The sequence below is a fragment of the Pyrus communis genome, chromosome 7 (assembly GCF_963583255.1).
Source record: "Pyrus communis chromosome 7, drPyrComm1.1, whole genome shotgun sequence".
NCBI classification, from domain to species: Eukaryota; Viridiplantae; Streptophyta; class Magnoliopsida; order Rosales; family Rosaceae; genus Pyrus; species Pyrus communis.
The window spans coordinates 1343624-1368002 of NC_084809.1; the positions used below are offsets into that span (position 1 = coordinate 1343624).

At 39.2% G+C, this 24379-nt stretch overlaps 3 protein-coding genes across 3 annotated transcripts; all 3 read right to left on the reverse strand.

Annotated features, from left to right (window-relative positions):
- Positions 1 to 7927: 7927 nt before the first annotated feature.
- Positions 7928 to 8512, reverse strand: LOC137739260 (disease resistance protein Roq1-like). Its single transcript, XM_068478814.1, has one exon. The coding sequence runs from the start codon at positions 8510 to 8512 to the stop codon at positions 7928 to 7930; it is 585 nt and encodes a 194-aa protein (XP_068334915.1).
- A 2904-nt stretch (positions 8513 to 11416) lies between these two features.
- On the reverse strand, positions 11417 to 17888 carry LOC137740259 (disease resistance protein RPV1-like). The gene is made up of 6 exons (XM_068480105.1): positions 17308 to 17888; positions 15664 to 16768; positions 15101 to 15385; positions 14427 to 14990; positions 13702 to 14352; positions 11417 to 13570 (listed from the first exon to the last, which is right to left on the reverse strand). The coding sequence occupies exons 1-6, from the start codon at positions 17829 to 17831 to the stop codon at positions 13481 to 13483; spliced, it is 3219 nt and encodes a 1072-aa protein (XP_068336206.1). The 5' UTR covers positions 17832 to 17888; the 3' UTR covers positions 11417 to 13480.
- A 1407-nt stretch (positions 17889 to 19295) lies between these two features.
- Positions 19296 to 22619, reverse strand: LOC137739669 (altered inheritance of mitochondria protein 32-like). The gene is made up of 5 exons (XM_068479330.1): positions 22136 to 22619; positions 21917 to 22002; positions 20905 to 21210; positions 20742 to 20825; positions 19296 to 19973 (listed from the first exon to the last, which is right to left on the reverse strand). Exons 1-5 carry the CDS (start codon positions 22376 to 22378, stop codon positions 19589 to 19591), a joined length of 1104 nt encoding a protein of 367 aa, XP_068335431.1. The 5' UTR covers positions 22379 to 22619; the 3' UTR covers positions 19296 to 19588.
- Positions 22620 to 24379: the final 1760 nt, after the last annotated feature.

The following is a 24379-nucleotide window of genomic DNA, read 5'->3' on the forward strand; positions in this document are numbered from 1 at the left end:
AGCTCATGTGCGATGCATCCGACTATGCATTAGGAGCTGTTCTAGGACAAAGAAGAGACAAGCGGCCGCATGTCATATACTATGCCTCTCGGACTCTCAATGATGCCCAATTGAACTACTCCACGACGGAAAAAGAACTTCTAGCTGTGGTTTTTGCTTTAGATAAATTCCGTTCATATTTAATTGGTACTAAAGTAATCGTTTATTCTGATCATGCAGCTTTGAGGTACTTGATCACGAAAAAGGAAGCAAAGCCGAGGCTTATCCGTTGGATTCTTCTTCTTCAAGAATTTGATATTGAAATCCGGGATAAGAAAGGAAGCGAGAATGTAGTGGCTGACCATTTAAGCCGAATGATCCACGAGGAGCATGAACATGCCGTACCTATCCCTGAAACTTTTCCCGATGAGCAGCTGCTATCCATTGAGGTAAGTGAACCATGGTATGCAGATTTAGTGAATTACTTGGTGGCTAAACAAATTCCAAATGAACTAAACAAGCACCAACGTGATAAGCTTAAAAATGATGCACGTTTCTATGTTTGGGATGACCCTTATTTGTGGAAGTATTGCTCAGATCAAATTGTACGTAGATGTGTGCATGATTCTGAATTTCACTCAATTCTAAGCTTTTGTCACACATATGCATGTGGTGGTCATTTTGGCACACAACGCACTGCCCCCAAGGTTCTAGAGTGTGGTTTTTATTGGCCGACTATATTTAGGGATGCTAGAACCTTTTGTATGTCTTGTGATCGTTGCCAACGAATGGGTAACATAGGTACCAAGGACCAAATGCCGCAAACCCCTGTCTTTAATGTTGAAATTTTTGATGTTTGGGGCATTGATTTCATGGGCCCTTTCCCTCCATCTTATGGTTTCACTTATATCTTGCTAGCCGTTGATTATGTTTCTAAATGGGTGGAAGCAAAAGCCACCCGTACTAACGATTCTAAGGTGGTTGCAGATTTCGTGAAAACTAACATTTTTGCTAGGTTTGGAATGCCGAGAGTAATCATAAGTGATGGAGGGTCTCACTTTTGCAATCGGACCATTGAGGCGTTGCTAAGAAAGTACCATGTCAACCATAAGGTCTCCACACCTTACCATCCTCAAACAAATGGCCAAGCCGAGGTGTCTAACCGAGAAATCAAACAAATTTTGGAGAAGACCGTTGGACCAACAAGGAGGGATTGGAGCTTACGTTTAGATGATGCACTGTGGGCATATCGTACGGCATACAAAACACCCATTGGGATGTCACCTTTTCGGCTCGTCTATGGTAAGCCATGTCATTTGCCCGTAGAGTTAGAGCATAAGGCACATTGGGCCGTGAAGACTTTCAACATGGACATAGATGCAGCGGGAGTTCATAGGAAGCTCCAATTGAATGAACTTGAGGAGATTCGGAATGAAGCCTATGAGAATGCCCGGATGTACAAAGCCAAGACCAAAGCATTCCATGATAAAATGATTCGAACCAAGACCTTCACAGTTGGGCAGAAAGTGTTACTTTTCAACTCTCGCCTACGTTTGTTTCCTGGTAAGTTGCGTTCTAAATGGATTGGCCCGTTTGTTGTTACTAATGTTTTCCCTCATGGTGCAGTGCAAATCAAAAGTTCAAGGACGCAGCAAGAATTCAAAGTGAATGGACATCGATTGAAGCCCTATTACGAGATGTTTGAGGAGCATGTCGTGGAGGAGGTACCCCTCCATGCCGTGGAACCTAGTCAAGCTTAAACGGAGGTACCGTCCGGCTGCAAGACGTAAAAGAAAGCGCTACTTGGGAGGCAACCCATGCATTCAACAAAGGAAGACTTAGAAAGCACTCCAAATCCAGATTCCTAAAAAAAAAAAAAAAAAAAAAAAAAAAAAAAAAAAAAAAAAAAAAAACTCTTCTCTTTGTTGCTATTTCGTTTCTGCCTTGTTAGGTTGTTTAGTTGTTATTGTTTGTTTGTTTATTAATTGTGTGAGTCTATGATTGTAACATTGAGAAAATGTTTGATTTATTGATAGGCACTGCTAAACAAAGAAAGATGGTGCTTCACAAAGGTTGTTTGCTTGAGGCCCCACTACGTGGCTTTACTCTTGAAGCGGAAGGCGTAGGAACAGAAGGCATCGGAGCGGAAGGCGTAGGAATGGAAGGCGTAGGAGCAGAAGGCATCGGAGCGGGAGGCATCGAAGATAGAGCATTCCAGGCCTCAATACTTGGCCAAGCGCTGGATGAGCCAGGAAAAATGTGCCTCTGGAGGAAAGACGAGAACCTTTGACGGTCACTGTGAATCCGACCTTCAGACTCTTGCAGCTCATCAAGCTTCCTCTTCATGCCCGTCGAATAGTTGTTTGCAAGCACGTGCAAACTTCTATTCTCATACTTCAGCTGCTGGATCTCCTGCTTGAGACTTTCCACATCTGCCATCAATGATTCCACCTGACGGGAGCGGGCAAGCAGGCGTTGGCCCATGTTGGACACAGAACTCGCACACTGAACACTAAGTGCGAGGGACTCTTGAACGGCCAACTCATCGGACCGTCCTGACAGCAGCCTACTATCTTTCGGAGTGAGGAGGTTCCTAGCTACTATTGTAGCTGTTGTGGCGTCCTGCATCACGGAGTCTTCACCTGTGAGAGGACCGTTAGAAGAAAAGAAAGAAGGGCGCCATACGTTACCTTGACGCGGTGCGCCCGTATCACTGCTAAGGCTCAATTCCAAGCTAAGGTTCGATGAGTTTGCCATTTTTTTTCAAAAGTGTTCAAAGAGAAGGGATGGAGTTAAATTTCAAAGGGCCGGAGTCGATTTTCAAGAATGGGAATTCTTCAGAGTGTGTGTGTTGGGGTGATTGATAGCTCTATAAAAAGCCAAGGCGACGCGTCCCCCGATTCAAAGAGCCAGATTTTCCGGCGTAATTTAGGCGACGCTTTCTCGGCTTTTCAGAAACACGTGGAGGCCATCATCGCAACTACACCTCTTTAGCCGACAAGCGCAAAGTTCGGCGACGCTTTCTCTGCTTTTCAGAAAACGCGTGCAGCTTTGTCAAAAGGAGCCGCATCCGCACTACTACGTGTCGTTCAGAAAGCAAAGGGGCGTCGTTCAGAAATCGAAGGGGCGCCTGCTCAGAAATCGAAGAGGCGTCGTTCAGATATCGAAGAGACATTTGTCGACAAGGGTAAAAACACAGTACCACCACTTGATATTTTCTCTATATATGTCGACCTTCGTCTTTTATGGCAAGGCAAACCTGAAGAGAATGCCCAACTCTCCCTCACCTCTGAGGGCGCACTCCCAGCAAAGCCTTTCGAAATACTCAATTTTTTCTTCTTCCCCAAAGATGATACCAGATGCCTGGAGTAAAGATGACCCAGGAGGAAATACATGTGCTGATTCATGCACCGCTTCTTCAAAAGCAAAGGTATCTCATATCATCAAGGTCAAAAGCAAAAGTATCTCATATCATGCTCTTTCCCTGTCTTTTTCTTTGTCCTTGTTCTTACTCGCATGGCAAAGTAAAAGAAGCAATCAGCCGACACTTGGAGTCAATCTTCCGATCTGGAGCCAACTGCCTGGAACCTATTCCTGATTGCTTACCTAGCGTTGCTCTCGAGTAGTCATCTTCAACGGTTGATACACTTCCGGAGAAGGGACCACTTCTGCAAAGGGGAGCGAGTAAGGCAAGTGAAAATGATACATTGAAGCATGTGGAGACAAACATAGGCTGAGTTATCCTCCAACCCTTTTCAATACGAATTGGAAAGATTGAACAAAGAAACAGATAAAAGGGATAAGCTCAGACCTTCGGGGGAGACCAAATGAACCATCATGCTGCCCAGTTCAAGAAGTAGCACAAAGGAAAATCAACGATGGGCAGAAACCAGTTCAAGAGTAAGCCTGTGGAATCACAAAGATCAAAAGCCTCAATGCAATTACCAAGGAGAAGATGGAATTTACACTCTATAACCAGATTTGCGTCTCTAAACTCTTCTCTTTGTTAATTACATTCTGCCATGTTTAGTATGTTTAAGTGCTTTTTGTGTATTTACTTATGCTTTGTGTGAATCTATGCTTAAAACATTGAGGACAATGTTTGATTTAAGTGTGGGGGGGGTAACTAAGTATGTTGATGCAAATTCGTTGAATTTTATCACCCATAACTTCAAGTGTTGTTCCTTGCTGTTTTAAATGTTTTTAAGGTGTTTTTAAACTGTTTTAGCGTGTTTTGTTTTATAACTCCGAAAATCACATAAAAATTTGAAAAACATTTTTTTTGAAAAGCCTAAAAAGAGTGTTTTGAGTTGTTTTTGTGTCTTAGGGAACCTTCCAACGTTATGATGAGGATTTGGTTTGTAATTGCATGACTGTTAAAAAGAGTTATAAACATGGATGAAAGTTTGATTTACTCTTGGTATATGTTTAGTTATGGTTATAATGTATGACTTCACATGCAATCATAAAAGAAAAATTCGTTTTTGTAACATGCTTGAAGGAAGGAACTCATAATAACGCTACATCCCTGTGAGACTCGAGCCATTACCTTCTTTGGAGAGTTATATTCTGTGATTCTTTGTTTTCTAAAGTTGTTGCATGATCTCATTATTCCTTGCTTGGTTGCTACTTAGAAGGCGTTTCATCATATAGTTCCAAATACTAGAACTCATGCCCATTTCATTCAAAGCATGTTATTGATTTGCATAACACATATTCAAGAAGAAGTTGTGTAGTGACCACCACCATAGCCAAATAACTTACTTCCCATACTTCGTATATGTTGTAAGTTTTAACCCCGTTGAGCCTTGTTTAGCCTTTATTCTTTGTTTACCCACATTTTCCTCACCTAGCCTAGTTTAGGACAATCCCCACCCTTGTTCTTAAAAGATAGTGAGCATGACTTAATTGAATTCCTTTTGAGTTACATTATGAAAGAAAATAAGTGTGGGGGAGAGAATGTTTAAGTGTTGATGTTTTGAGATTCAAAAGAAAAGAAAAAAAAAAAAAAAAAAAAAAAAGAAAAGAAAAAAAAAATGAAAGAATAAGTGATTGAAGAAAGGTTCCAAAACACCAATTCTGGGTGTAAATTGTCTAAACTCTCCCTTTTTGTTCAAAAGTTGAGTTTTCATTCAAAAGTGAATTCTAAGTTGATTCAAATGCTTTGCTCACTATTTCTTTAAAAACCTTTGTTTTCCATATCCCTTCTTTGTTATCCACATACCCCAAGCCCCGTTACAACCCTTGACTTCTATCTTGAGTGTTGTGTATTTCAATTTGTGGAGTTTGAACTTGGTATGGGCTTATGGTGTCACTGGTTCTCGCGTCTAAGTAGTAGCATTCCATTCATGAGATCATATCTAAACATGCTTATTAACTCCAGAAAATGCTTTCCTTATTATAACATATGTGAGTGTTCATCTACATGTTTACATCAATCTTCTCACATATACCTAGTGTAGGGTGTGTAGTCAGAAAATCTGTGTGAAAAACGAGAGTACATCTAGTAAGAAATTGAGGGAATTCTCTAAGGCATGTTACTACATTCAAAACATGGTTTTAAATGCTTAATTGTGAACTAGTATGTGGTGACTATGAGTAAGAATGTACTTAAGTGTAAAGATGGCTCAAATCTGTGAGTATAATGATTTTTAATTTGTCATGTGCATTGGAAGTCCCTGATACGATTGTTGGAAGGTGTAGGTTGTGTTTTGTTCTTTTTGTTTTGTTTTTCTGTTTTGCTCGAGGACTAGCAAAAGCTAAGTGTGGGGGTATTTGATAGGAGCATATTTATGCGACTTAAATGGCTTGTTCTCGTACATTTACGTTATGTTTCTTTAGTTATTTTAGTTCTTTATGCTTCTTTTGTGTGTTTTCAGGTTCTAAGGGCAAAGTATGCAAAAGGATGCCTTTTGAAGCCTTTTGGAGCAAATTAGAGATTGGAATGGATATCATATGCTTGGAGCCAAAAGGATGGACGAAATTGAAGACTTGAAGTAGGAAAGTTAAATCCTAAAAAGACCTCATGTTTGAGCATCATTGAAAACTCCTACGCATTTTAGAACACAAAAACAACATTCCTAGCAACCTTAGGACATTGTCGTGTGTTTCCTTGTGTCTCCCTTCCTTGCCATGCAAGGAAGGGCTTTGTTCCCTATTTTAAATACTTAAACACTACCACTTATCATATCATACATTCATTTATCACTTATCATAATCATTCACTTACCACTTATCATATCATACATTCATTTATCACTTATCATAATCATTCACTTATCACTTAACATATCATACACTTATCACTTATCACTCATAAACATCCACCTACTTCACCTACAACATCCACCTACTTCACCTACAACATCCACCTACTTCACCTACAAATGACATAGCCATATGTTCCCTCCACTACTCCTATAAATACCCTTGCATTCATTCATTCATGATCATCTCATTCACAACACAACACCCCTCAAACACTTCCATTATTCCCTAGCCGTGAGTCCCCCTTCCACCATTCCTCATCCATTTCCATAATTCCCCAAACCTCACCTTAGACCTTGTGCTACAACAACGAGGAAGATAAGAGGGCCTAAACGTTCATACAATTCAAGTTTGAGTTGTTGGAATGTTTAGGTGTTTCTTTGATTTCAAAGTTTAAATTCAATTCTCTTTGTTTTGTACGTATGAGGAATGGAAGAGAAGAGTGCCTAAACGTTCATACAATTCAAGTTTGAGTTGTTGGAATGTTTAGGTGTTTCTTTGATTTCAAAGTTATGAGGAACTAAACCCCCTTTAGCTAGGGGGTGATTCGAAACTATGTTTATATTTGCAATATGAATTGATTAACTTTCGTTGGAATTTCATAAGTTGTGGATTCAATTTGTTTAACCGTTTAATTGATAACTTATTTATGAATGTTTATTAAGAATGCGCGCTTAATTTTCATGCATAAATATGACGCTAGAATATAAGTGAATTTCACCTAATCGTTATGAACTTATATTCACAAGTAGTGGAGGTTGCTTATAAACAATCGCGTTAAACGAATTCTTGGCATAAGTTTCATGCGTATTCCATAGTAACGAATGTCTCGTCAACACTTATAATTTTCATTGAACTTAATGATCTTTGTTGAATGTCTCTATCATGCGTATTCCATAGTTAGGGACTTTGATTAAGAATAATTTGGTTGTAATGCGTATTCCATTCAATCCAACGAATTTAGGGAAATCTGAAAGTTAATTTAAGCGGACCTAATTAACTTGGAGCATTGAGTTTCATAATTTATCGAAAGACCAACTGAGAATCAATCTTGTATGCAAGTATAACAAGTGTGGAGAAGAACCCCTTAGCTAGCATTCATCCATATAAATCCATCACATTCATATTTACATTCTGTTTTAATTGCAATTTGTTCATTTAGTTTAATTTCGTCAAAACCTAAATCCCCCTTTACTTTAAATGTCAAATTAGTTAGAAATCATTTTAGTTTGTGTTTTTAAAGTATTTTGAGTCTTTTGGTTTGTCTTAGTGTTTTAACGTTTAGTTTCGCATTCTTTGAGTCTAGTATAGTGTTTTATATTGTGTTTTTACGTTTTTAAGTCAGTTTCCAAGAGATTAACAATCCCTCCTAATCCCCGGTCCAGAACGATCCCTACTTATACTTATACTACAATTGTCAAAAAGAGGGTTTAATTTGTGTGCGTTTAATTCTCGCATCAACCATCCAATATTGCCGTGACAATACTTAAATCCACTCCAATAAAGAAACAAGATATGTCAAGGAACACACCCTTCACATGACTATCAGGTAGCCCATCGTAGCTTAATTTAAGCTTTTCATAAATTTTTTCATCTGGAATATTTCTCAATTTATCCAATGTACCTTTCCATATGGTTTTACTCTTTTTCTTAGCCAACAAACGACCAACAACTTTCAGAGCTAGGGGCAATCCTCCACAATAATCAACAATATCTCTTGCCAATTCAATATATTTTTATCGGGATGATCATTTCCAAAGGCATGCCAACTAAGGAGCTCAAGAGCTTCTTTCTTTGTCATTGCTTGTGCCTTATATTTTTTATCCACCTTTTGTATATTCAGCACATGTTCATCTCTTGTTGTTATAATAATTCTGCTCCCTGGACCAAATGAATCATGTTCTATTGCCAATTCATCTAATTGGTCTGCATCATCTATGTCATCAACCCCGACAAGTACCTTCATGCTTCCAAGTCTTTTCTTGATCTCTTTGGTCCCTTCAGCAACATTGCTTACCTTAATGTCAGGCTGTTTTAAAATATCTCGAAGAAGTTGTTCTTGCAAACTAACCATCTCTTTCTTTTTACTCCTCACATCTTCAAGGTAACAGTGACGACTAAAACTATGTTGATAATTGCTACAAACGGCTCTGGCAAGCGTTGTTTTACCTATACCACCCATACCACAAATTCCAATTATTCGAACATCAGGTGAACGTCCAACATCTAAGTATTTAGTACTGAATTCTTGCACGCGAAAAGCCATTCCAACTGAGTGCTTGGCTTCTTTAAAGTCTGTGGTTTTCAGTAGCCCCTTGACGTCCCCAACAATTTTCTCGATAAACACCCCTTCACACCTATAAGTAGAAATTCCAGATTACGAGAGCCATACTAAATGCCTTATTCATAATGACAGTAGGCAAAACCAAAAACATACAAACCTCCAATGTCGTTCTATAACCTCTCCCTTCCCAATGTGCTTATCAAGCAATTCCGGCACATCATCAGGAGGGACGGAGCGATACCTGCAATTAATAATACATAATATTCAAACTCCTTCATCAATCCCAATACGATAAATTTTAAATTGTTACGATCCGGATATTACCAATGGCATGTCAAGCTTTCATATGAATCTGGGATGTAGATCCAGAGTCTTCCAGCATACTTATGGCCTTCAGTGTGAGAGCACGTAGTAACAAATACCTGATCTGTCAATCCTCGTAGCTCTACCTCCTCTTTGAACTTATCAATGAGAACATGTGCACTATCACGATTCCATTCATTTCGACTCATAAGTACGCATACAAATACATGGGGGCCAGTCAAGGGCTCTTGCACTCCGGAAGACCATGGTTTGTTATTCACAAAGACATCATCAACAAAGTTGTCCACATCAGACTTTTTCAAGCCTCTTTGATCAAGAAACAACAACAACCTCAGAATCACTATAAAGGATTTACAGGCAAGAAATTAGTCTTAAACTGAGCCATTAATTCAATTTCTAGAACTAATTTTAGAAGCTAACACATATCTAATTATCTATTTAGTTTAGTAAATTCAGCATAATCTCGTAATCAAAAGTGAGGTGGAAACAGAAATTACCTCATTCTAAACTAGGAAAATAAATTGCACTGCTCATGTTGGTTATGGAATGGGCCATCGATTATGAATTAATTACGGTTTGCCATTATGTGCCTTAGTGTGGGTCGTGCTTAATAGCTGGGTTGGGTTGCTGCATTTGGGCCCAGGTGTAGCTTTCACGCGTTTTGGGATGGGCTTCGCCGTCAAATGACTCTTTTGCCCCCTTCAGTCCTAATCCAACGGCCACCATTTGGGGCTTTTGTGTTCTGCAATTCGGTTGGGGGGTTAGGTTGCTTTTCATCTCATCAAGGGGATCGTGCAAAGAGGCAGAGGGTGACAACGAGTTTAGGGTTTGCATAGTGAGAGACAAGAGGGTTGATGGGAAGGGTAGGAGCTAGAGAGAGGGGGTGGGGGTGGGGGTGGGGGTGGGGGTGGGGGTGGGTTATGTCCGCTGACGTTGGTTGCAGAGAGAGAGAGAGAGAGATGGGGAAAAATATGGAGGTGGGGTTGAGGGGAACGGGTACAGAGAAAAAGAGTGAGGGAGTAAAGGACATAGGAGCTAGAAAGGCCACTACATGATTCTCTTAAGGTTTTTTCTCAACTAGGTTCTTTCGTTTCAATATTTGGTTGAAATAGATTAAAAAAAAATAAAAAATCTCAACGTTTTCCTCGGAGTCTTTATTATCTCTTACCAATTTGAGATTTGCGCATGTGTGTTTGCTAATGCTTTGTTTCTTCGTTTTTACAGGAAATGGAATTGCACTCTTCCTTATCTCTCAAATTCTTTCATTTGGGGTCTAAGGTGATGCCTTTTTGCCTAAAATATCATTTTGTTAAATAGCTTATGATATTTTGATTCTCAGCACATTTTGCATAGTTCAAAAAGCAAAATCTCTCTCTCTCTCTCTCTCTCCCCCTCTCGATCTCTCTCTCTCTTGCTTTTTGTGGCTAAAGATCAATTCTTTTGTGTCATAAATTTGCTTTTGTTACATGGGGTTCTGTATATCTTTTGAATAATCAAAAAGCTTGAATCTAGGTTTCTTTAAATTTCTTTGAATTCTACTTTGTGATTTTGGTTTAGAAATGTGTAGAATTACATTTAAGAGGATCATAAGGAAGAGAAGCACAGATCAGTTCTCAGGCATTCCATACGTAATGACTATGCTTAACTGCCTACTCTCCACTTGCTATGTTGCTTTGCTTCTCACTCCTTCAACTACTCTCTCTCTCTCTCTCTCTCTCTCTCTCCCTCCCCCGTTCTCTCCTCTCTGATTTGTATTGCCTAATTAGTTATTTACATTTGTTTATTTATCTCTGTAAAGCTTTCATGCTTGGATTTTAAATGTATGATTCAATTAGAAACCTTTATAATGTTGATTTTATAGAACATTCAACAGATATATATTCAACATTAGGTAGCTCTGGCAAAATCATATAGACTAAGATTTGGTAACATATGGAGGTGAGAGTGAATCTGCTTTGCTTGCCATGATATAGGCTTGCAATGATGGCTTCCTCTTTGTAGTACTACATTCTACTCTTACATGTTAACATCAGAAAGCAGACTAAGATAGATCCAAACCCAATCTTATTAATTAAAATAAGGGGAGTTTTAACGAAAAGCCCGCATTACTGTTCACTTTAACGAAAAACCATATTTTTACACTAAAAAATCAAACCTGGTACTATTCATTTTACCCTTTATTTTGTCCTTATTATTAAAACTAAAAGTTTTCAAGACCTTTTCATTAGTTTTCCTTAAAATAAATGGAAAGAAAATGATTTATGCATACCTTTGTCTATTTGTCACTTGATTTTGGTTTAGGTTGACCATAGCTAAAACATCCAAGACTCACCCAACACCTAATTTGATGAAGACCCTATCCTTTTTAGCCTTTAGGTGTGTGTTTGCTAGCTAGCTGGGTGGTGGGTGAGTCTTGGATGTCTTGATTATCTTGGATGTTTTGGTTCTGTCTTCTTCGACTCTTATATCTTCCCTTTTTCTGAATTTTCTTTATTTCTCATCCTTTAAATTTTATATTTTAAAAAAAAAATTTTTTTTTTTTTTTTTGGGTGATGCAGATAGATGAACATGTTCAAAGGGAAATCATGAACCACAGATCACTGCATCCAAATATCGTTTGATTCAAAGAGTTCAGTGATCATAAACTATTTTCATTTTGTATTTTAAGATGAATTTGGCAAGTTCTGTTTGAATTTTGTATAAGTATCTGCTGAGGGTGGGTGGATAAAGACAGAACACGCTAAATTTGGCCTCTGGTGTGCTTAAACTGGTACGGGGGATGGCTGAACTTTGAGCCTGGGATGCAGTAGGACTAAGAGAAATGCCTTACCCACCGGGGCGATCCACCACTTGCAGAATTGTTGTTAAAATAACTCTGCTAAAAATATGAGCTATTCTTCCTGCACTTTGTTTTTACTATGAAGTGGAAATAGTCTTTAGAGGCTTATTTGTGATAATTGATAAAGAGGTTTGTGTTTAATGTTGAGGAGCTATTCTTCCTGCACTTTGTTTTTACTGTGAAGTGGAAATAGTCTTTAGAGTGGCTTATTTGTCAAATTGATAAAGAGGTTTGTGTTTAATGTTGAGGAAAATTAGAGTACACAACTCACACAAGTATTGGAGAGACAAAACAAGTAAACAAATTACTTGTATTACGCTCACAAAATTTTACAACACAACAACTATCAAGGACACAACTTAGAAGCTATGACACCCTCTCTTTCTAAAGACACTCTCTAGATCACTCGGACTCTTCACAAGACTACTCACTTACAAGGCTTCTCACTCTCTTACTTAGCTCTCTCTTGATTTGCTCTCGTACTTCGTTACTTGGTTGATTACAACATTACATATTTATAGGCAATGGTTGCCGACTTTAAAGATTGGTAGAACATTCTAGTGCATTTATCATGCACTGCACCGACTCTCACACTGCCCACCGACTTGGCATGTCATCTAACTAGGTTTCTAGTTCTTTCTACAAAGATACTTTAGATTTGATATTTCTAGGCCATCCAACCAACTTTGCATGCTAGACAATTCTAGTAAAATCTCATGCATGAATCTTCTAGAACAATCTCATGCATGTTTGAACTAACATAATTTAGTTTCTTTGTACTGACTGATCTTAAAGGGTTGGTGTTGATCTTGAACATTTAAGACTTGAGAGTAGTACGGTGGCTTTTTTGATGGTTCTACTCACACCACCTCATCTAGCCATTGTGATGGAGTACACGGCTGGGTGAGAACTCTTCGAGAGAATATGCAGTGCTGGCAGATTTAGTGAGGATGCGATAAAGTAGTTTCAAATGCAGAGAAAATTTCATTGGAAATATTTTGAGTCGAGTCTCAAATATGGGATCTCTGAATGTCCCCTGAAATGGAACCCATCTCGATTTTCGTTTAGTTTCAGATAGGGAAAGTTAGGTCTGAAGCATTTTTACATACACAGTCGGTCATAATATAACTAAAACTTACATACTTTTTCGATTTAATTGTTGTTTTGCATCAGGCTAGGTTTTTCTTCCAGCAGTTGATATCAAGAGTTAGTTGATGCCATTTGATGGTATGTAATGTGACACTTTTCTGCTAATGCATCGAATACTGTTATTTCTTTCTCTTTTGATATTGGAAGTGTTGGTTGTAGTAAGGAAATAATTCGTTTCAATAGTATACGACTTAGTTTTAATAGTATATGACTCGGTTTTTTAATAGCACTCAGGTGGGAAATGGAATGTGGGTCGGCTCATGTTTTAGTCTCTCCGTCGTAAGCAATTTTACATGGCATTCTTCAATGTAGCTATAGGTAAGACAACACTCTCAGTATTCCATAATCAAACCACCATTTGAACTTTTTTCATCCACCAAGTGAAAGCTTTTGTGTGCCATCCTGAATAGTTACAAGTTATTGCTTCAGATTTTGTTCTCTTGCTTACCTCTCAAGCTTGCGTAATATACTTATTCTTATTACTGTTGTATTGTTAAGAAATACTCAACTGCGGTTTCAGTTCATCGTTATGAATCGGATTAAAATTAATCACACACCGGTTAATTATCTAAATCCTATAAATTCGGATTAAAATTAAGGCAACTAAAGAACAAAAACCTCAAGAAATCAATGCGAATTTACCTGTATTTGATCATTTGTGGGAAAATCAATACATCACCGTCGGAAAACTCAGTTCCTTCGCGTCCTTCAATTACTGTCAGCAACGTCTATCAAAAACCAAGAAAAAGTGAGTAACGGAGTCAACTCAGCTCAACACCAGAATTCAGTAGCTCTAGGAAATAAGAAACGGTAAGAAAAAGCAATCAGAAACGCAGAAGAATTGAGCTGGAAAACGAACCTTAACGTTGATGTCGTTCTTGCGAGCTTTGAGAGTAGATGCGAAGAACTTAGGGAGTGGATCGGAGTCAAAGCCTTCAATGCGCCATGGCCAAGCCTCGGGGGTCTTGTAGCAGAGGAAAACGTGGCGATTGCTCAACTGTGTATCGTCATTTGTTTCTTCATCAGACTCATATGACATAGTAGTGTCTTCATCAGACTCATATGGCATAGTCGCATAGGTGTTCCAATTAGTACCACCATCAAACAAATCCCATTTTACAATATCCACTCCCATTTTCTTCACCTTAATTCTATTATCTCGTCCATAAAATTCTGCTTTTACAAGAACCATGTCGCCACCTTTAAGATTGAGCTTCTTGTTTGAAAGATTTCCCAACCAAAGATAATATTCATGGGAAGCAATTACGGTGGTGGCCTCCATTGACCTGATGCGAAAAATAGTTCGTTGGGTACGATTAACAACATCAATGCATAGAGACCCGGTAGAGTCGGAGTTGTCCGAAGAATAAACGATGCCCAAAGCCAACCCTCCTATATAATCAATACTTGGTGGCACTTCAAATTTGACAGTTTCATCCTCTCTCGCGACATAGGCTAACCGGTGAGGAATATCATTTCCAGAGAGAAAAATTCCACCAAATGCATTTTTCTGTACCATGGGGTGCAAAGTTAGTATAAGCAACAATACAAAAAGCAGAGAGAGAGAGAGAGAGAGTACCATACCGTTTGGAGGTTCTCCTTAAAAGTATCAGTGAGACTGGTACACCCTTCCATATGAATTGAATCCATGTAGTCCATTGAGCTCTCCAAGTTTGGAATATCTTTGAGTTTGCGGCAGTCTTTCAGTTCCAATTTCCCCATTTTCGACATCTCTGAAAAGTCGGACATTATTTCCAGTGCAGTGCAGTAATTTGCATGCAATTCAAGCAAACTCGTCGGCAAATCTGGGATTGCCTGAAGGTTTATGCAATGATATAGAAATAAAAACCGAAGCTGAGAAAGGCCACTGAGAATGGGTAGCCTATTAAAACCATTCCCACCTAGATTTAAAAGTTTTAAAGAATATAGACTCCCAATTATTTCGAGAACGGCACCATCTGTTATATTGCAGTCGCGGAATTCTAATACCTTAATCATCTTCAGTTGTGCTAAAAAATGGTAACCCCCACACAAACCCTTACAGCCACTGAGGAACAATGCCTCGAGATGTGGGAGTTTTGAAAAGTCTGGTAATTCAGTCAGGTTATGGCAGTCTCCAAGAATGAGATACTTCAACTTCTTAGGCAACTGTTATTCAAAAAGAGAAAACAATAATAAAAATCCAAATAAATAAAAGAGAGAATGCATGACGATGACTGATGTTGATATTTACAAGGATATTGCTAATTATATCGTACCAGCTCCGAATCCTCCCAAACTCGTACCATCTTGCTGTACCTCAGTTCCATATAAATTAGGTTTCGTTGATCAAAATCTACTGGTATGGCTTCAAGAGGAAATCCATTCCAATACAACGATCTTAACTCCTTGGAAAGATGTTTGTAGCTTCCAGTCAGCTTTACATTTTTCAGCTCGAGAAATTTCAGACGCCACATCTTCTTAAACGCTTCCGTTGTGAAGCTTTGCTCGTCATCAGAATGTTCTGGCAAAAATAAGGTTAGTCCTTCAACTGCTTCTGTTCCCTGTTAGAGATTAGAAAAAAACAAGAAAAGGATAATATTCACACGAAGCAGAGCCATGAATTGGATGAATGAACTACTAGAAACGTTGGGCATACAACATAATTATGTATTTTCTCTTTCAATTTACAGTGGATGAAAGCCTTTTCTTTTCTTCCTTTTCTTCAAATATACTATGTACGGCAATACATTATATATATATATATATGCAGATATGCGTATATACTTCTCTTTATTTACATTTACTTAACATAACATCTTTTTATTGCAAAAGTACTTACAGATTCGTTCCTTAACACGCTTTTTGCATCTTCGCTATGCCACAATCGACTACATTTTCCCAGTTTCATAGGAGATTTTGCCCGCACAATTTCTCTTCCCATATCTCGAATCAAATCATGCATCCTCAATTCTTTGTATTCACCAAAATATAAGAGACATCGATCGCAGAGTGTGGCAATTTCTGCTTCTACAGAAAAACGACTGCAACCATCCAATATTGCTGTGACAAAACTTTTATTCTTTCCAATAAAGAAACAAGATATGTCAAGGAACACACCTTTCACATGATCATCACGTAAACCATCGTAGCTTAATTTAAGCGTTTCATGAATTGTTCGATCTGGAATATTTCTCAATTTATCCAATGTACTTTTCCATATGCTTTTAGTCTTTTTCGTAGCCAACAAACGGCCAACAACTTCAAGAGCTAGGGGCAATCCTCCACAATAATCAACAACATCTCTTGCGAGCTCAATATATTCTTCGTCGGGACAAGGATTTCCAAAGGCATGCCAACTAAGGAGCTCAAAAGCTTCGTTATCAGTCATTTCTTGTGCTTTATATCTTTTATCCACCTTTTGTATATTCAGCACTTGTTCATCTCTTGTCGTTATAATAATCCTACTCCCTAGACCAAACGTGTCATGTGTTATCGCCAATTTATCTAATTGGTCCAGGTCATCTATGTCATCAACCACGACAAGTACCTTCATGCTTCCAAGTCTTTTCTCTATCTCCTCGGTTCCTTCAGCAACACTGCTTACCTTAATGTCAGGCCGTTTCAAGATATCTCGAAGAAGTTGTTCTTGCAGACTAACCATATTTTTCTTGTTACTCCTCACCTCTTCAAGGTAACATTGACTACTAAAACTATGCTGATACTTGCTAAAAATGGCTCTGGCAAGTGTTGTTTTACCTATACCGCCTATACCCCAAATTCCAATTATTTGAACATCAGGTGAACCTCTAACGTCTAAGTATTTAATGTTGAATTCTTGCACGCGAAAAGCTATTCCAACTGAGTGCTTGGCTTCTTTTAAGTCTGTGGGTTTCAATAGTCCCTTGATCTCCCCAATAATTTTCTCAATAAACACTCCTTCGTGCCTACAAATAGAAATTCCAAATTACGAGAGCCATACTAAATGACTTATTCATCATGATATGTATTTACATATTGAAACATGTTTGAATAAATTGTGATTTACTGAGCTCAATTCAACCATGTATTTAATCTTCGATTATAATGTGAATAGATTACATCATTGGTCATTGGACTATTACACAATTGTAGCTTTCGGTTATATAATTAAGAATCCATTACGATTGGTATTTTAATTTGATAAACAGTGGAGCATTTGTTCTTCACACACCCATAAAAAACAAAGCCTGTACCCTGCGTTTCACTTCCTTAATTTTGATGGAAATTCATATGCAAATGCTCTACCTTTTATAAAATACATATACCAATTATAATAAAATTTTATGTAGCGACCAAAATTACAGTTCTGTCATAATTCAGGGATCAACGATCCAATTTTTCTTCTAACATATAAAATCAGAAACAATGCCTTAGTTATAATATCTTAATTTTGGTTGATTAGTGAAATATGGTATATGAAATTTGAAATAAAAAAAAAGTATACCCGTCGGCCGTGGTTTTGAGGTTCCAGCCGCCCAAATCTGCCGAAGCCGTAAGATCCTCTCTCCACTGCTTGACCTCATTTGGATCTTCATTCCTTTTGTGCTTCTGAAATGCTTTCGAAAAACTACCATTCTGTTTCCTGACTTGAGAAGGGTCAACGTCGTAGAATATTGGACACACTATTTTCCCCTCTTGATCTTTTAGGCACCTCATGATCTTCGACAGCTCCCTCAGGCACCATCGGGACTCCGCATACCTCTTGGAGAAGATGATGACGGCAATTCTCGACCCTTCGATTTCTTGGTCAAGTTCACTCTGTATGTTTTCCCCCCTTGTGAGCTGGTTGTCTATAAACGTCTTAATTCCGGCATTGCGTAACGCAATGAAAAGGTGGTCTGTGAAGGTAGTGCGCGTGTCGTCGCCTCTAAAGCTCAGGAACACCTCGTACTTCCAGCGGTTTGAGCACTGCGAGGAAGACGAAGAGGCGGCAGCAGCGGCTCCATGGGCGGAGCTGCTGGTATCCATTGCAGCCTGTAGAAGTGCAGCTTGGCTTTCAAATAACCAAGGTCAAGTCTTTCCCAAGATTCCCCACCGTAGGCGGCCCTTTCAAATTTTTTGCATGGGCCAATGATGTCACTGCCGTGTCGATAACGCGTGAGTGCTATTCCTCCCACAATTTAATTTGTATAAATGTTACCATCAAATTTTAATAAAAACTGTATAACCGCTTTACGATGCAATTTCCTTTCCTTTGTATAATCTGCCGCCCAATTTTGACCAGGTGACGACCTTATTGTATTTTAAAGTTGGTGCGCAGGTAGGTTCAACTGCGGCTGCAGGTAGGTTTAACTAAATGATTGTCTTTACTTTGTGAATAGAAACTAACTAAATTTAGCTAGGAGGAGACATTTGTAGCTTACGTCAAAAGGATCAATGTCGTAAAATAAGTAATTGACTTGCATAATAAAGGATCAATTTAGCTGCGAAAGCAAGGCGATGGTCGAGCTCACTATGGCAGCTTTTTTGATCCTATCATCTTGCAAGGGAAACAAGCTACCAATTGCACCACACGGAGGCATCCAACTAATAGTTGAATTTCTCGATCAAGATTATGCAGAAGGCATCGGTGTGCAAGCCAGACTCGACAGCATAGCCACACTACACAACCTCTCGACCTGCCATCAGACTACGTCTCTTCGGGCGTAGTGTTTTCGTTGTTACAAATAATCCACGGCTTGGAAACATCAAGCCAACTGGACGACATTGTTTCTTCATCGAAGACTCTGCTCAAGGAAACTGCAGGTACGTGCGACACAATCTGGGGCCTGGTTGAGACCATTGAAGAGGAATCGATGAAATGCAAGGAGCACGCTGCGAGTATCTTCCTGCTTATGTGCCAGAGCTGCAGAGAGAAGTACGGAGGACTAATACTGTATGAAGAGCAATGCCCAGACTGCTTCAGCTGAGCGTGGATGGGACGTGGAGGGCTAAAGCCACGGCACAGGAGTTGCTGTTTCTCCTGAAAGACTGTTCAAATTATGGTTCGAGAAACAAGAAGAGCAATGCCCAGACTGCTTCAGCTGAGCGTGGATGGGACGTGGAGGGCTAAAGCCACGGCACAGGAGTTGCTGTTTCTCCTGAAAGACTGTTCAAATTATGGTTCGAGAAACAAGCAGTGGAGGAATAAGGATGTAGAGCAGATTATGCAGGACATTGATACCCGGGGGAGGGGGGGGGGGGGGGGAGGAGTACAACGGTACTGAGGCTGGTGGAGGAGATGCTTGCAAAGATCAGCAGTGGACGATGATCTCGACCAAACTCTCAGATTTGCCATCTACGAGGACGCCGCCGCCTTTTTCTTTCTTTTGAAATTTGAGATTTCTTTGACAAAAATTATCATAAATTTTGACAGAATCGACGGTTGAATTAGAAGTCCAGCAAGCAAATCGAAAACAATCACAAGAGCTTAGAAAACACCACATCAAAGCAGTCTCAGAACAAATCCCACTATCAAGATAAAGCCATTCTACAGTATATTGGAACAACAAATCAGCTGTGTAAGCAATCAACTACGGAAAGGAATAGTGAAAACTTTTGCAACCATCTACAGCTTAGCTCCGGGAAATCATCCCACCCTCCAAAAACGAACATATAGTGTAGCTACCATATTCTCCTGTCATATAAGAGCTTATTTAATTGACGTTATAACATCTTTCTACAAAGGAAAAAAAATATAGGGCCTCTACACCTGTGGCAGAACCCGACATGGATTAGAGTACGTTTCAGCCTGACCTTCTATAAAAGCTATAGGCCATGGCCACTGTTGCCACTGCTCCAACCACGGCAGCAGCTGCAAGAACATCGCTTTGCTCCCAGTTCACAATCAAGCTTGACAGCTTCCCCAAGGCATCCTTCCTGGCACACGACTCTCTGGTTTCTTTCAGCTTCTTTTTCTCACTTCCACCATTCTGCTCCAAACTTACTTCTTTGCAGCATGTAAATCCATTACTATTAGCACCTTGGCAACAGCCTGAAAAGTTCTCATTTTTCTGAATCTGATTGCCGTTTTCTTGTGGCTTCTCCTGGATTTTCTTACTTTCTCCTCCATTTGAAAGCTTCGGGTCATTAATTTTTTCAGCTTCATCAGAAGATACTCCCATTTGGCCCCTGTAAGGAATGAAATTGAATTTCGTGTTCAGTTATTTAAAGTTCAACTCTAAGTTTCAACAATAGCTATTGAGTAAGAACAGGTATGATAAAGCTCAATAAACAACTAGCATATGGGCACACACACAGTGTGTGAGAATTTTTTTTTTTTTTTTTGTTTTTGAAATATAAGGAGAGAGGAAGAGAGTGACAGAGAATATGGGAGTGGGAAGTTTTTTTTTTTTTTTTTTTTTTTTTTAATTAGAGATATGTTATGATTACATATAGGTGAGGCTTTGAAAAAAAAAACAGCAAAATTTGGTTGCGTGAATTTACATTTCTGCCTCATATTTCTTATTCATGTTCTGTTTTAATTAGAGGGTTAAACTGGTAATTTCATAGGATTTTGGTTGACAATGAGTGTTTTATTAATTAGTAGAGATTTGACAACAATTAATCAGAAGAACATTACAAATCAGAAACATATACAGGGTAATGCCATTATATCCAATTCGCTAGATCTATTTCGCTTTCTCCATCTCTGTAAAGTGTCTACTTGACCCCATACCCCGTTCCCCAAACCACCTCTGGTTTGGTTTATCAACAAAAAAAGGTAGTTTGATTTGGTTCACACTAGTTTGAATTGGTTCCTCGATGTTAATGCAACTCTATGTCAATTATCTATCATACAACACTAGAAATAATCAGCAATTGAAAAATATGACAGACACTTCAGTTCCAGTGAAATTTTCATCAGAAGGGGGTAAGCAAAACCAAAAACACACAAACCTCCAAAGTCGTTCGATGATCTCTCCCTTCCCAATATGCTGATCAAGCAATTCTGGCACATCATCAGGAGTGACATAGCCATACCTGCAATAATACATAATATTCACATTCCTTCATCAATCCCAATACAATAAATTTTAAATTGTTATGATCCAGATATTACCAATGGCCTGTTATGCTTCCATCTGAACCTGGGCTGTAGATAATCAAGTTTCCAGCATACTTGTGGCCTCCAATGTGAGAGCAAGCAGTAACAAATACCTGATTTGTCAATCCTCGCAGCTCAGCCTCATCTTTGAACTTATCAATGAGAACAGGTCCACAAACACCACATCTTTTATCTCGACTACCATGTGCACATACAAATACATGGGAGCCAGTCAACGCCTCTTGCACTCCGGAAGCCCATGGTTTGTCATTCACAAGGACATCATCAACAAAGCTGTCCACATCCGACTCTTTCAAGCCCCTTTGATCGAGAAACAAAAACAACCTCAGAATCACAAAAAGAAATTTACAGTAAACAATAACCTAACACTCTTCAATTCCTTGTAAGGCAAGGAATTAGTCATAAACTGAGCCATTAAATTCAATTCCTCGAACTAATTTCAGAAGCTAACACATATCTAATTATCTATTTAATTCAGTAAATTTAGCACAATCTTGTAATCAAAAGAGAAGTCGAAACAGAAATAAAACACTAAATGCGGTCGTAACTTCCATTCAATCAATTTCCATGAAAATCACGAGAACTTTTTTAGGTCCAAGAACATGGCCCGGTACACCAAATGTCATAATACAATTGGTTGAAAACTTGAAAGTTTACAACCAATTGTATTATTACTCTTAGAGTACAGGCCGTGTTCCGGCACATTGAGAAATCTCTTGAAAATCACTATAACGTCAGCTCAGATTAAACAAGGAAAATTTCAAGGTATCAACACCAAAACTAGTCCAAAACACACTAAATTAGCTCGATTTGAGACTTCATACATCGAAATTGAAAAATCATAAACTCTGTCTCTAGCTAGCAATCATCGAAATCTACAAGTCAAATAATGCAAATCTGACGAATCAAAACACCACTCACTAGTTAATTATCTAAATCCTATAAATTCCGATTAAAGTTAAAGCAACTACAATACAAAGACCTCAAGAAATCAACGTGAATTTACCTGTATTTGATCATTTGTGGGAAAATCAATACATCGCCATCGGAAAACTCAGTTCCTTCGCGTCCTTCAATTACTGTCAGCAACGTCTATCACAAACCAAGAAACAAAGTGAGTAACGGAGTCAACTCATCTCAACACCAGAACTCAGTAGCTCCAGGGAATAAGAAACGGTAAGAAAAAGCGATCAGAAACGCCGACGAATTGAGCTGCAAAACGAACCTTAACGGCGATGTCGTTCTTGCGAGCTTTGAGAGCGGAGGCGAAGAGCTTAGGTAGTGGATCGGACTCAGAGCCTTCGACGCGCGACGGCCAGGCCTCGGGGGTCTTGTAGCAGAGGAAGACGTGGCGGTCGTAGGCGTTGACCGTACCGGCAAGTTTTTCCTTGAACATCTCCGATCTCTTGAAGCCGAACTTCTCGTCTTCGGCGGCGGTGACGGCGGCAGAGAGGTCGTCGGAGGCCATTGCTAGGGCTCCGAGAGGAGGAAGGAGGGGTTTAGCGGGGGTCGAAGTTGAAAACGATGAGAGGGAAAAGATGAGAGAGAAAGAGCGTTGTTGTTTGGTGGTTTTTTTTTTTTTTGTCAAAGTTGTTTGGTTGTTGGTGTTGATGTAATGAGGAGGCTGAGGAGGGAACGGCGGTGGCGGTATGGGTGTAGGTGCGCAATGCGCATACGGCGCACGATGGGGTTTCTAAAGGTAGGAGTCGGCACCCGTGGGATTGGGCGCGTGGGGTTTGATTTGTAGTTCATGTATATACCTCTTTTGATATCTCCGATCATATTGGACTGAAGCTAAAAGATAACTCGTGCACGCAAAAATGGAAGGTCCTACAAACGGAGGAGGTCCACTCTCTGCACCCGGGAAGTGGGGTACAAGCGCGTGGGATTTAATTTTGTGATTCATTGCTGCCTATGGATTTTTGGTTGGAGGGAACTAACTGAGGGCAAAATTGTAAAATCACCCAACTTGATGATGTGGCGACCTGTAATTCTGAACAGATGTTTTTCGGATCTCTTCCTCCTAATTTATCAAGTTCGGAGATTCAAATTATTGAAATTTGATCAAACGACTACCAAAAAAAGTTAACTTTAAAAGTTATAATAACTTTAACCATTAGATCAAATTTCAACGAACTAGATCCTCAAAATTGATGAATTAAGAGAAAGAGATTCGATCTATTTCCCTGTAATTCGGCCTCCACATTCTGTCAAGAAACAGGCCGGTCACTTCGTTGACTATGTCAAGCCGTAAGCCTGGTCCGACGTGGACAACTTCTAGAAGTCTTGTTTCTTTCATTTATTTATTTCTTGAGAATGACTTTTAATATTTGATTTAAATATTTTTGGTTAATTATTGAATTTAATTTGTCAATGGCTCAATTTGTCAATGATACAATTTAGGGTGGTGCTATTTACGCAACTATTTTTACTTCTCGATATCCTTTGTTAATTTATATCTTTTATTTTTTTCAATTCATTTAATTCGACGGCTGAAAATTGAGAGGGTTGTATGGAACGTAAAAAAGTGTTTGAATAGCACACCCCTGCAATTTAATATGAAGGAGTGCAGATTTCAAACAACGATTCATTTTTAAGATTGAAGCTTTTTGTTTTTGAGTTTGAAATGAGCCGTTTTCAGATAGTTTTTTCAACAAAAAATAAAAACGTGTAGGGTGGGGACGGTATTTAAATATTTATGTTGAGAGTAAGGAAAAGAAAGAGGTGTGTAAAATTCATTTCAGTTCATACATTTTCGTGTTGTTCATGTTGGTCTTTCAATTATTTATGTTGAGAGTAAGGAAATAATTTGTACTTGGCAGTGTCAAATTACAACCCTAATTGAAAAAGATCTTGTTCGCCTGACCTATAAGGGCCCGTTTGTTTGACCGGATTAGGAAGGGTTGGACTGGACTAGACTGTAATCCCTTGTTTGGTCTGCACCAGGATTAGGTTTAATGACCTTAGGTCGGACTTGCTCGGATTATACACCTCCTTATGAGTTCTTAATGAGGATCCCCAATTTCGGGCGGACTCGTAAGCCCTTCTGATAGAGAGAAAACCGCGAGAGAGTCACTCGTCCAAGAACCCCCCAAGGTCGGTCGTCCTGCTCGTCCTCATCTCTGCGTCTTTCCTCATTGTTGTCCTTGCCCTGCTCCCTCATCGTCGTCCCTATCATCTAACATTTTCAAACTCAGATCCCACAAAATTGGAAACAAAAGGCAAAAATTTCTGCAATATTTCCATTTTCCATGTGCGTTTGAAACGCTCAGCAGTTGTGCTCACACTCCACCTAGTCCAGACTCCCTGATCGTAGACCTTTGCTAATGATGCTGGAGAAGCAGACCCATGAAAACCCAAATGACCCAGACTCTGAATGGATTCTAATTTGCCAATTGGTCCCCAAAAAAAATTAAGAAGAAAACAGGGAGATGAGCAGAGAGAAATAGGAAGAAAAAGATGGAGATGA